This window comes from Caretta caretta, chromosome 7 (genome assembly GCF_965140235.1).
Source record: "Caretta caretta isolate rCarCar2 chromosome 7, rCarCar1.hap1, whole genome shotgun sequence".
NCBI classification, from domain to species: domain Eukaryota; kingdom Metazoa; phylum Chordata; order Testudines; family Cheloniidae; genus Caretta; species Caretta caretta.
Window position 1 is genome coordinate 49,843,746 of NC_134212.1, and position 12,616 is coordinate 49,856,361.

A 12,616-nucleotide genomic window follows, 5' to 3' on the forward strand; every position below is an offset into this window, starting at 1 on the left:
CTTTTGAGAGTAATAAGCCAATCCCAAGCTCACTCCAATAAAATCTTTGTTCCATTTAGTATATACTAACAGAAACAGCATTCAAACTTATGGGAAAATACAAGCTCTATATAGTATATTTAATACCCCATTCAGTTTTTACTAATTTTTACCAAAAATTCCCAGGTTTTTCAAAAGCTGGTTTGGGGGGTTTATTAATTTATATATCACATTAGATGGATGGATATGTGTGAATAACAAATTAGTCTAAGTGTAAATGAAAAGCTGCCTATTAAAGTAAGGCAATGTGGTGGAAAATTAACAGTACATCGTGTTAATGTACGGTTCATTACATAAACCACAGGATTTACACTGGTTTTACTTTCAATACTCATACTTTCCTCTATTTGCTGCTTTACTTTTGTTCTAGCAACCCCTAATAGGAATCCCAAAATTTACCCAGAAAACTATTAAGTTAATTTTTTCACCCATTTTTACCCTTTTAAATTTTTTCTAACAAACAGATAAATTCCTGGGAAATTTTAAACAAAACAGCATCCAAAAATGAAAGGTCTTGACTATATTTTATGGTGACAAAACACAACAAAGAAAAAAATTCACTGGTAGCCAAGGAAAATAATTCAAACTGGAGAAATATAAATTTATCTAGAAGCAGTAAGGATTCCAGAAGCAATGTTATACATCGGCTGCATTGGCTAGAAGTTCCAAAAACACCAGTTACAATAATCTATCCTTGGGAAGCTAAAAATATCAATGTTTCAATTGCCTTGTCAAGCAGAGGTAATAGTAAATGAGACATCAAAAGAATAAGCACCAGCCTTAGTGATGGAAACAAAATACTTCTCAAGAGAGAAGACAAAAGCAATGCAACTCCCAGGGTCTTGATGGTCAGACATGGTGAAATGTTATCCTCAGAGTACTTCATCAGAGAAAGCTCTGTAGAGGATCAGGCACCAGAAAATTCAGTTTTATTGGAGTTTAATTTGCAAGCTCTTTGCCACTAAAGCAAATCATGATGACAATGGGATGCTCAGCAGACTGACAGAACTCTGAAGTAAACAGCAACGTTATCAGCATAGTAAGGTTTCAGAGTAACAGCCGTGTTAGTCTGTATTCGCAAAAAGAAAAGGAGTACTTGTGGCACCTTAGAGACTAACCAATTTATTTGAGCATGAGCTTTCGTGAGCTACAGCTCACTTCATCGGATGCATACCGTGGAAACTGCAGCAGACTTGATATACACACAGAGCATATGAAACAATACCTCCTCCCACCCCACTGTCCTGCTGGTAATAGCTTATCTAAAGTGATCATCAAGTTGGGCCATTTCCAGCACAAATCCAGGTTTTCTCACCCTCCACCCCCCCACACACAAATTCACTCTCCTGCTGGTAATAGCCCATCCAAAGTGACAACTCTCTACACAATGTGCATGATAATCAAGTTGGGCCATTTCCTGCACAAATCCAGGTTCTCTCACCCCCCTCCAAAAACACACACACACAAACTCACTCTCCTGCTGGTAATAGCTCATCCAAAGTGACCACTCTTCCTACAATGTGCATGGTAATCAAGGTGGGCCATTTCCAGCACAAATTCAGGTTTTCTCACCCCCCCACCCCCATACACACACAAACTCACTCTCCTGCTGGTAATAGCTCATCCAAAGTGACCACTCTCCCTACAATGTGCATGGTAATCAAGGTGGGCCATGTCCAGCACAAATCCAGGCTTTCTCACCCCCCCCCCCCTTTTTTCCAGGGACACACACACACACACAAACTCACTCTCCTGCTGGCAATAGCTCATCCAAACTGACCACTCTCCAAGTTTAAATCCAAGTTAAACCAGAACGTCGGGGGGGGGGGGGGGGGGGAGGAAAAAACAAGGGGAAATAGGCTCCCTTGCATAATGACTTAGCCACTCCCAGTCTCTATTTAAGCCTAAATTAATAGTATCCAATTTGCAAATGAATTCTAATTCAGCAGTTTCTCGCTGGAGTCTGGATTTGAAGTTTTTTTGTTTCAAGGTAGCGACCTTCATGTCTGTGATTGCGTGACCAGAGAGATTGAAGTGTTCTCCGACTGGTTTATGAATGTTATAATTCTTGACATCTGATTTGTGTCCATTTATTCTTTTACGTAGAGACTGTCCAGTTTGACCAATGTACATGGCAGAGGGGCATTGCTGGCACATGATGGCATATATCACATTGGTGGATGTGCAGGTGAACGAGCCTCTGACAGTGTGGCTGATGTTATCAGGCCCTGTGATGGTGTCCCCTGAATAGATATGTGGGCACAGTTGGCAACGGGCTTTGTTGCAAGGATAAGTTCCTGGGTTAGTGGTTCTGTTGTGTGGTATGTGGTTGTTGGTGAGTATTTGCTTCAGGTTGCGGGGCTGTCTGTAGGCAAGGACTGGCCTGTCTCCCAAGATTTGAGAGAGTGTTGGGTCATCCTTTAGGATAGGTTGTAGATCCTTAATAATGCGTTGGAGGGGTTTTAGTTGGGGGCTGAAGGTGACGGCTAGTGGCGTTCTGTTATTTTCTTTGTTAGGCCTGTCCTGTAGTAGGTAATTTCTGGGAACTCTTCTGGCTCTATCAATCTGTTTCTTTACTTCCGCAGGTGGGTATTGTAGTTGTAAGAAAGCTTGACAGAGATCTTGTAGGTGTTTGTCTCTCTCTGAGGGGTTGGAGCAAATGCGGTTGTATCGCAGAGCTTGGCTGTAGACGATGGATCGTGTGGTGTGGTCAGGGTGAAAGCTGGAGGCATGTAGGTAGGAATAGCAGTCAGTAGGTTTCCGGTATAGGGTGGTGTTTATGTGACCATTGTTTATTAGCACTGTAGTGTCCAGGAAGTGGATCTCTTGTGTGGACTGGACCAGGCTGAGGTTGATGGTGGGATGGAAGTTGTTGAAATCATGGTGGAATTCCTCAAGGGCTTCTTTTCCATGGGTCCAGATGATGAAGATGTCATCAATATAGCGCAAGTAGAGTAGGGGCTTTAGGGGACGAGAGCTGAGGAAGCGTTGTTCTAAATCAGCCATAAAAATGTTGGCATACTGTGGGGCCATGCGGGTACCCATAGCAGTGCCGCTGATCTGATCTATTCAGGGGACACCATCACAGGGCCTAATAACATCAGCCACACTATCAGAGGCTCGTTCACCTGCACATCCACCAATGTGATATATGCCATCATGTGCCAGCAATGCCCCTCTGCCATTTACATTGGTCAAACTGGACAGTCTCTACGTAAAAGAATAAATGGACACAAATCAGATGTCAAGAATTATAACATTCATAAACCAGTCGGAGAACACTTCAATCTCTCTGGTCACGCAATTACAGACATGAAGGTCGCTATCTTAAAACAAAAAAACTTCAAATCCAGACTCCAGCGAGAAACAGCTGAATTAGAATTCATTTGCAAATTGGATACAATTAATTTAGGCTTAAATAGAGACTGGGAGTGGCTAAGTCATTATGCAAGGGAGCCTATTTCCCCTTGTTTTTTCCTCCCCCCCCCAACGTTCTGGGGGTATGTCGACACTACGGAATAAGGTCGAATTTATAGAAGTCGGTTTTTTAGAAATCGGTTTTATATATTCGAGTGTGTGTGTCCCCACAGAAAATGCTCTAAGTGCATTAACTCGGCGGAGCGCTTCCACAGTACCGAGGCTAGAGTCGACTTCCGGAGCGTTGCACTGTGGGTAGCTATCCCACAGTTCCCGCAGTCTCCGCTGCCCATTGGAATTCTGGGTTGAGATCCCAATGCTTGATGGGGCTAAAACATTGTCGCGGGTGGTTCTGGGTACGTATCGTCAGGCCCCCGTTCCCTCCCTCCCTCCCTCCGTGAAAGCAAGGGCAGACAATCGTTTTGCGCCTTTTTTCCTGAGTTACCTGTGCAGACGCCATACCACTGCAAGCATGGAGCCCGCTCAGGTAACCGTCACCCTATGTCTCCTGGGTGCTGGCAGATGCGGTACGGCATTGCTACACAGTAGCAGCAACCCCTTGCCTTGTGGCAGCAGACGGTACAGTACGACTGGTAGCCGTCATCGTCATGTCCGAGGTGCTCCTGGCCACGTCGGCTGGGAGCGCCTGGGCAGACATGGGCGCAGGGACTAAATTTGGAGTGACTTGACCAGGTCATTCTCTTTAGTCCTGCAGTCAGTCCTACTGAACCGTCTTATGGTGAGCGGGCAGGCGATACGAACTGCTAGCAGTCGTACTGTACCATCTTCTGCCGAGCAGCCATGAGATGTGGATGGCATGCAGTCCTTCTGCACCGTCTGCTGCCAGCCAAAGATGTAAAAGATAGATGGAGTGGATCAAAACAAGAAATAGACCAGATTTGTTTTGTACTCATTTGCTTCCCCCCCTCCCCTGTCTAGGGGACTCATTCTTCTAGATCACACTGCAGTCACTCACAGAGAAGGTGCAGCGAGGTAAATCTAGCCATGTATCAATCAGAGGCCAGGCTAACCTTTTTGTTCCAATAAGGACAATAACTTAGGTGCACCATTTCTTATTGGAACCCTCCGTGAAGTCCTGCCTGAAATACTCCTTGATGTAAAGACACCCCCTTTGTTGATTTTAGCTCCCTGAAGCCAACCCTGTAAGCCGTGTCCTCAGTCGCCCCTCCCGGCGTCAGAGCAACGGCAAACAATCGGGCATCTGAGAGTGCTGTCCAGAGCAGTCATAATGGAGCACTCTGATGGGGCTAAAACATTGTTGCGGGTGGTTCTGGTACGTATCATCAGGCCCCCGTTCCCTCCCTCCCTCCCTCCGTGAAAGCAAGGGCAGACAATCATTTCGCGCCTTTTTTCCTGAGTTACCTGTGCAGACGCCATACCACGGCAAGCATGGAGCCCGCTCAGGTAACCGTCACCCTATGTCTCCTGGGTGCTGGCAGACGCGGTACGGCTTTGCTGCACAGTAGCAGCAACCCATTGCCTTCTGGCAGCAGACGGTGCAATACGACTGTTAGTCGTCCTCGTCGTGTCCGAGGTGCTCCTGGCCACGTCGGCTGGGAGTGCCTGGGCAGACATGGGCGCAGGGACTAAATTTGGAGTGACTTGACCAGGTCATTCTCTTTAGTCCTGCAGTCAGTCCTATTGAACCGTCTTATGGTGAGCGGGCAGGCGATACGGACTGCTAGCAGTCGTACTGTACCATCTTCTGTCAGGCAGGCAAGAGATGAGGATTGCTAGTAGTCGTATTGTACCATCTTCTGCCAGGCAGGCAAGAGATGAGGATGGCTAGCAGTCGTACTATACCATCTTCTGCCGAGCAGCCATGAGATGTGGATGGCATGCAGTCCTTCTGCACCGTCTGCTGCCAGCCAAAGATGTAAAAGATAGATGGAGTGGGTCAAAACAAGAAATAGACCAGATTAGTTTTGTACTCATTTGCCTCCTCCCCTGTCTAGGGGACTCATTCCTCTAGGTCACACTGCAGTCACTCACAGAGAAGGTGCAGCGAGGTAAATCTAGCCATGTATCAATCAGAGGCCAGGCTAACCTCCTTGTTCCAATAAGAACGATAACTTAGGTGCACCATTTCTTATTGGAACCCTCCGTGAAGTCCTGCCTGAAATACTCCTTGATGTACAGGCACACCCTTTGTTGATTTTAGCTCCCTGAAGCCAACCCTGTAAGCCGTGTCGTCAGTCGCTCCTCCCTCCGTCAGAGCAATGGCAGACAATCGTTCCGCGCCTTTTTTCTGTGCGGACGCCATACCAAGGCAAGCATGGAGGCCGTTCAGCTCACTTTGGCAATTAGGATCACATTAAACACCACACGCATTATCCAGCAGTATATGCAGCACCAGAACGTGGCAAAGCGATACCGGGCGAGGCGGCGACGTCAGCGCGGTCACGTGAGTGATCAGGACATGGACACAGATTTCTCTGAAAGCATGGGCCCTGCCAATGCATGCATCATGGTGCTAATGGGGCAGGTTCATGCTGTGGAACGCCGATTCTGGGCTCGGGAAACAAGCACAGACTGGTGGGACCGCATAGTGTTGCAGGTCTGGGACGATTCCCAGTGGCTGCGAAACTTTCGCATGCGTAAGGGCACTTTCATGGAACTTTGTGACTTGCTTTCCCCTGCCCTGAGGCGCATGAATACCAAGATGAGAGCAGCCCTCACAGTTGAGAAGCGAGTGGCGATAGCCCTGTGGAAGCTTGCAACGCCAAACAGCTACCGGTCAGTTGAGAATCAATTTGGAGTGGGCAAATCTACTGTGGGGGCTGCTGTGATGCAAGTAGCCCACGCAATCCAAGATCTGCTGATATCAAGGGTAGTGACCCTGGGAAATGTGCAGGTCATAGTGGATGGCTTTGCTGCAATGGGATTCCCTAACTGTGGTGGGGCTATAGACAGAACCCATATCCCTATCTTGGCACCGGAGCACCAAGCCGCCGAGTACATAAACCGCAAGGGATACTTTTCGATAGTGCTGCAAGCACTGCTGGATCACAAGGGACGTTTCACCAACATCAACGTGGGATGGCCAGGAAAGGTGCATGATGCTCGCATCTTCAGGAACTCTGGTCTGTTTCAAAAGCTGCAGGAAGGGACTTTATTCCCAGACCAGAAAATAACTGTTGGGGATGTTGAAATGCCTATATGTATCCTTGGGGACCCAGCCTACCCCTTAATGCCATGGCTCATGAAGCCGTACACAGGCAGCCTGGACAGTAGTCAGGAACTGTTCAACTACAGGCTGAGCAAGTGCAGAATGGTGGTAGAATGTGCATTTGGACGTTTAAAGGCGCGCTGGCGCAGTTTACTGACTCGCTTAGACCTCAGCGAAACCAATATTCCCACTGTTATTACTGCTTGCTGTGTGCTCCACAATATCTGTGAGAGTAAGGGGGAGACGTTTATGGCGGGGTGGGAGGTTGAGGCAAATCGCCTGGCTGCTGGTTACGCGCAGCCAGACACCAGGGCGGTTAGAAGAGCACAGGAGGGCGCGGTACGCATCAGAGAAGCTTTGAAAACCAGTTTCATGACTGGCCAGGCTACGGTGTGAAAGTTCTGTTTTTTTCTCCTTGATGAAACCCCCCGCCCCTTGGTTCACTCTACTTCCCTGTAAGCTAACCACCCTCCCCTCCTCCCTTCAATCACCGCTTGCAGAGGCAATAAAGTCATTGTTGCTTCACATTCATGTATTCTTTATTCATTCATCACACAAATAGGGGGATGACTACCAAGGTAGCCCAGGAGGGGTGGTGGAGGAGGGAAGGAAAATGCCACACAGCACTTTAAGCACAGCACTTTAAAAGTTTACAACTTTAAAATTTATTGAATGACAGCCTTCTTTTTTTTGGGCAATCCTCTGTGGTGGAGTGGCTGGTTGGCCGGAGGCCCCCCCACCGCGTTCTTGGGCGTCTGGGTGTGGAGGCTATGGAACTTGGGGAGGAGGGCGGTTGGTTACAGAGGGGCTGCAGTGGCAGTCTGTGCTCCAGCTGCCTTTGCTGCAGCTCAACCATACACTGGAGCATACTGGTTTGGTCCTGCAGCAGCCTCAGCATTGAATCCTGCCTCCTCTCATCACGCTGCCGCCACATTTGAGCTTCAGCCCGCTGCTTACTCTCTTCAGCCCGCCACCTCTCCTCCCAGTCATTTTGTGCTTTCCTGCACTCTGACATTATTTGCCTCCACGCATTCGTCTGTGCTCTGTCAGTGTGGGAGGACAGCATGAGCTCGGAGAACATTTCATCGCGAGTGCGTTTTTTTTTCTTTCTAAGCTTCACTAGCCTCTGGGAAGGAGAAGATCCTGTGATCATTGAAACACATGCAGCTGGTGGAGAAAAAAAAGGGACAGCGGTATTTAAAAAGACACATTTTATAAAACAGTGGCTACACTCTTTCAGGGTAAACCTTGCTGTTAACATTACATACATAGCACATGTGCTTTCGTTACAAGGTCGCATTTTGCCTCCCCCCACCGCGTGACTACGCCCTCAACCTTCCCCCCTCCCTGTGGCTAACAGCGGGGAACATTTCTGTTTAGCCACAGGCAAACAGCCCAGCAGGAATGGGCTCCTCTGAGTGTCCCCTGAAGAAAAGCACTCTATTTCAACCAGGTGACCATGAATTATATCTCACTCTCCTGAGGATAACACAGAGAGATAAAGAACGGATGTTGTTTGAACGCCAGCAAACATACACTGCAATGCTTTGTTGTACAATGATTCCCGAGTACGTGTTACTGGCCTGGAGTGGTAAAGTGTCCTACCATGAAGGACGCAATAAGGCTGCCCTCCCCAGAAACCTTTTGCAAAGGCTTTGGGAGTACATCCAGGAGAACCGCGAATGCCAGGGCAAAGTAATCCTTTCACATGCTTGCTTTTAAACCATGTATAGTATTTTAAAAGGTACACTCACCAGAGGTCCCTTCTCCGCCTGCTGGGTCCAGGAGGCAGCCTTGGGTGGGTTCGCGGGGTACTGGCTCCAGGTCTAGGGTGAGAAACAGTTCCTGGCTGTCGGGAAAACCGGTTTCTCCGCTTGCTTGCTGTGAGCTATCTACAACCTCCTCCTCATCATCATCTTCTTCGTCCCCAAAACCTGCTTCCGTATTGCCTCCATCTCCATTGAAGGAGTCAAACAACACGGCTGGGGTAGTGGTGGCTGAACCCCCTAAAATGGCATGCAGCTCATCATAGAAGCGGCATGTTTGGGGCTCTGACCCGGAGCGGCTGTTCGCCTCTCTGGTTTTCTGGTAGGCTTGCCTCAGCTCCTTCAGTTTCACGCGGCACTGCTTCGGGTCCCTGTTATGGCCTGTGTCCTTCATGCCCTGGGAGATTTTCACAAAGGTTTTGGCATTTCGAAAACTGGAACGGAGTTCTGATAGCACGGATTCCTCTCCCCAAACAGCGATCAGATCCCGTACCTCCCGTTCGGTCCATGCTGGAGCTCTTTTGCGATTCTGGGACTCCATCATGGTCACCTGCAGCTTGCCATGCTGGCCAAACAGGAAATGAGATTCAAAAGTTCGCGGTTCTTTTCCTGTCTACCTGGCCAGTGCATCTGAGTTGAGAGTGCTGTCCAGAGCGGTCATAATGGAGCACTCTGGGATAGCTCCCGGAGGCCAATACCATCGAATTGTGTCCACAGTACCCCAAATTCGAGGCGGCAACGTCGATTTAAGCGCTAATCCACTTGTCAGGGGTGGAGTAAGGAAATCGATTTTAAGAGCCCTTTAAGCCAAAATAAAGGGCTTCATTGTGTGGACGGGTGCAGGTTTACATCGATTTAATGCTGCTAAATTCAACCTAAAGTCCTAGTGTAGACCAGGGCCAGTTTAACTTGGATTTAAACTTGGAGAGTGGTCAGTTTGGATGAGCTATTGCCAGCAGGAGAGTGAGTTTGTGTGTGTGTGTGTGTCCCTGGAAAAAAGGGGGGGGGGGTGAGAAAGCCTGGATTTGTGCTGGACATGGCCCACCTTGATTACCATGCACATTGTAGGGAGAGTGGTCACTTTGGATGAGCTATTACCAGCAGGAGAGTGAGTTTGTGTGTGTACGGGGGTGGGGGGGTGAGAAAACCTGAATTTGTGCTGGAAATGGCCCACCTTGATTACCATGCACATTGTAGGAAGAGTGGTCACTTTGGATGAGCTATTACCAGCAGGAGAGTGAGTTTGTGTGTGTGTGTTTTTGGAGGGGGGTGAGAGAACCTGGATTTGTGCAGGAAATGGCCCAACTTGATTATCATGCACATTGTGTAGAGAGTTGTCACTTTGGATGGGCTATTACCAGCAGGAGAGTGAATTTGTGTGTGGGGGGGTGGAGGGTGAGAAAACCTGGATTTGTGCTGGAAATGGCCCAACTTGATGATCACTTTAGATAAGCTATTACCAGCAGGACAGTGGGGTGGGAGGAGGTATTGTTTCATATGCTCTGTGTGTATATCAAGTCTGCTGCAGTTTCCACGGTATGCATCCGATGAAGTGAGCTGTAGCTCACGAAAGCTCATGCTCAAATAAATTGGTTAGTCTCTAAGGTGCCACAAGTACTCCTTTTCTTTTTGCGAATACAGACTAACACGGCTGTTACTCTGAAACCTTACTATGCTGATAACGTTGCTGTTTACTTCAGAGTTCTGTCAGTCTGCTGAGCATCCCATTGTCATCATGATTTGCTTTAGTGGCAAAGAGCTTGCAAATTAAACTCCAATAAAACTGAATTTTCTGGTGCCTGATCCTCTACAGAGCTTTCTCTGATGAAGTACTCTGAGGATAACATTTCACCATGTCTGACCATCAAGACCCTGGGAGTTGCATTGCTTTTGTCTTCTCTCTTGAGAAGTATTTTGTTTCCATCACTAAGGCTGGTGCTTATTCTTTTGATGTCTCATTTACTATTACCTCTGCTTGACAAGGCAATTGAAACATTGATATTTTTAGCTTCCCAAGGATAGATTATTGTAACTGGTGTTTTTGGAACTTCTAGCCAATGCAGCCGATGTATAACATTGCTTCTGGAATCCTTACTGCTTCTAGATAAATTTATATTTCTCCAGTTTGAATTATTTTCCTTGGCTACCAGTGAATTTTTTTCTTTGTTGTGTTTTGTCACCATAAAATATAGTCAAGACCTTTCATTTTTGGATGCTGTTTTGTTTAAAATTTCCCAGGAATTTATCTGTTTGTTAGAAAAAATTTAAAAGGGTAAAAATGGGTGAAAAAATTACAAGTACAGCATAGTAAGGTTACCCTAAATCATAACAATAAGAAAGAGAATAGTGTCAGCATATGTACAGCCCACCCACAATTGCAAGGACCCCAACAGAGAAACAGTTGTAGCATGCCAGAACACGGACCAAATGGATCAGACCTCAGTCACCCTACAGGTATGGTCACAGATCACAGAGAAAAATCTTTGCTGGTGAGGAAGCAACAGGAGATACAAAAACTTTGGTCACCATTATGGTTATTATATCACTTCCTATCTTAGTGTATTTACTGTAATATTCCTGCAGCAACTAAAGGGATTGTCCCTACCCCTAGAAAGGAACCTTGCCAATTCATATAAATGACTAGGAGAGCCAGTGCATATTACAAAATGTGTCTAGTAGAGGAACAAACCACACCTATGCTTAAAGTTGCCTCTCGCTTTCTTTTATAAGCCATTATTCTCAGTTGCTTACCACTGCCACACTTTAAACTTCATAGGCTGAAACTGTACGTGCTTTTCATGTGCCTCATGCTGTATCTTTTTGTTCGGGGAAAAACCTTTTTCCCAGTGCCAATATTTTTCTCAATAATTTCTTTAAAGAGCTTCTAGTATCTCCAGCTCCAAGAACAGCAGGTACCATACGCTAAGTAATCCTATTTTCTTCAAGTATGTGTCAGTGTAGATCCAACTGTAGGTGAATGGCAACCAGTCTCCTCTTCTAGACAGTGAGAGGGAGGAGTATCACTCATGTTAATTAACTAATGATTGAAGTTCTGCTCTTCTGAGCTTGGCACCTGAGCTCATGTGTACGATGTTTAATGAAAGGCAGCAGGTTGCTCCATGCGGCTGCCTTGCAAATCTCTGAAAACGGATCATTTCTTAAGCAGGCTGATGAGGTTGCCTATGCTCTGGTGGAGTGCAGCTTGACATGCAGTGGGAGAGGTTCACCAGCCAGCTGGTAACAGGTGGAAATGCACAATGTGATCCATTGGAGAGTCTCTTAGAAGAGATTGCCTGGCCTTTCAATACATCCAATGTAGCCATAAAGATGGGGGAGAGCCAGAAGGGCTTCCTCCTCTCTAGGTAGTAGAGCAGAGCTCTGGAACCATCCAGTGCATGAACTTTCTTTTCTACTGAAGAAGAGTGAGGTTTCTTGGGGTGTGATCTCATCACCGCCTTGTCCATGTGAAAGGACAGGTATAGCAATCCAGGTCCATAAGGGTCTGCATCTCGCTGACTCTCCGTGCCAACATGATGGCAATATTCTCTCTTTCTGGGCCTGGCTCTGAAGCTATTTGTAGACTGTACTGAGACCTTGGAAGCCAAATATTTTAGTGTTCTTTCAGTGCATGAGCTCATTAACAGAGTAAGTTTTTGGAAAGCGTAGGGGACAATTTCCTGGCGCAAGTGCTAGAGGAGCCAACTAGGGGGGGCGCTTTTCTTGACCTGCTGCTCACAAACCGGGTAGAATTAGTGGGGGAAGCAAAAGTGGATGGGAATCTGGGAGGCAGTGACCATGAGTTGGTTGAGTTCAGGATCCTGACACAGGGAAGAAAGGTAAGCAGCAGGATACGGACCCTGGACTTCAGGAAAGCAGACTTCGACTCCCTCAGGGAACGGATGGCCAGGATCCCCTGGGGGACTAACTTGAAGGGGAAAGGAGTCCAGGAGAGCTGGCTGTATTTCAAGGAATCCCTGTTGAGGTTACAGGGACAAACCATCCCGATGAGTCGAAAGAATAGTAAATATGGCAGGCGACCAGCTTGGCTTAATAGTGAAATCCTAGCAGATCTTAAACATAAAAAAGAAGCTTCCAAGAAGTGTAAGGTTGGACATATGACCAGGGAAGAGTATAAAAATATTGCTCGGGCATGTAGGAATGAAATCAGGAGGGCCAAATCTCACCTGGAGCTGCAGCTAGCGAG

General features: G+C 47.1%; 2 protein-coding genes across 3 annotated transcripts in view; both read right to left on the reverse strand.

Annotated features, from left to right (window-relative positions):
• Window positions 1-12,616, reverse strand: part of RBM6 (RNA binding motif protein 6) — a 146,542-nt gene that overhangs the window by 43,714 nt on the left and 90,212 nt on the right. The window lies entirely within an intron of this gene.
• On the reverse strand, window positions 6,637-8,971 carry LOC142072754 (uncharacterized). Its single transcript, XM_075130640.1, has 2 exons — window positions 8,401-8,971; window positions 6,637-7,813 (listed from the first exon to the last, which is right to left on the reverse strand). Exons 1-2 carry the CDS (start codon window positions 8,954-8,956, stop codon window positions 7,305-7,307), a joined length of 1,065 nt encoding a protein of 354 aa, XP_074986741.1. The 5' UTR covers window positions 8,957-8,971; the 3' UTR covers window positions 6,637-7,304.

Coding starts and splice junctions, on each gene's coding strand:
- LOC142072754 (XM_075130640.1), bottom strand. CDS start 8,956: ATGATGGAGTCCCAGAATCGCAAAAGAGCTCCAGCATGGACCGAACGG. Junction 7,814..8,400: donor AGGCGGAGAAGGGACCTCTG/GTGAGTGTACCT, acceptor TTTCTCCACCAG/CTGCATGTGTTTCAATGATC.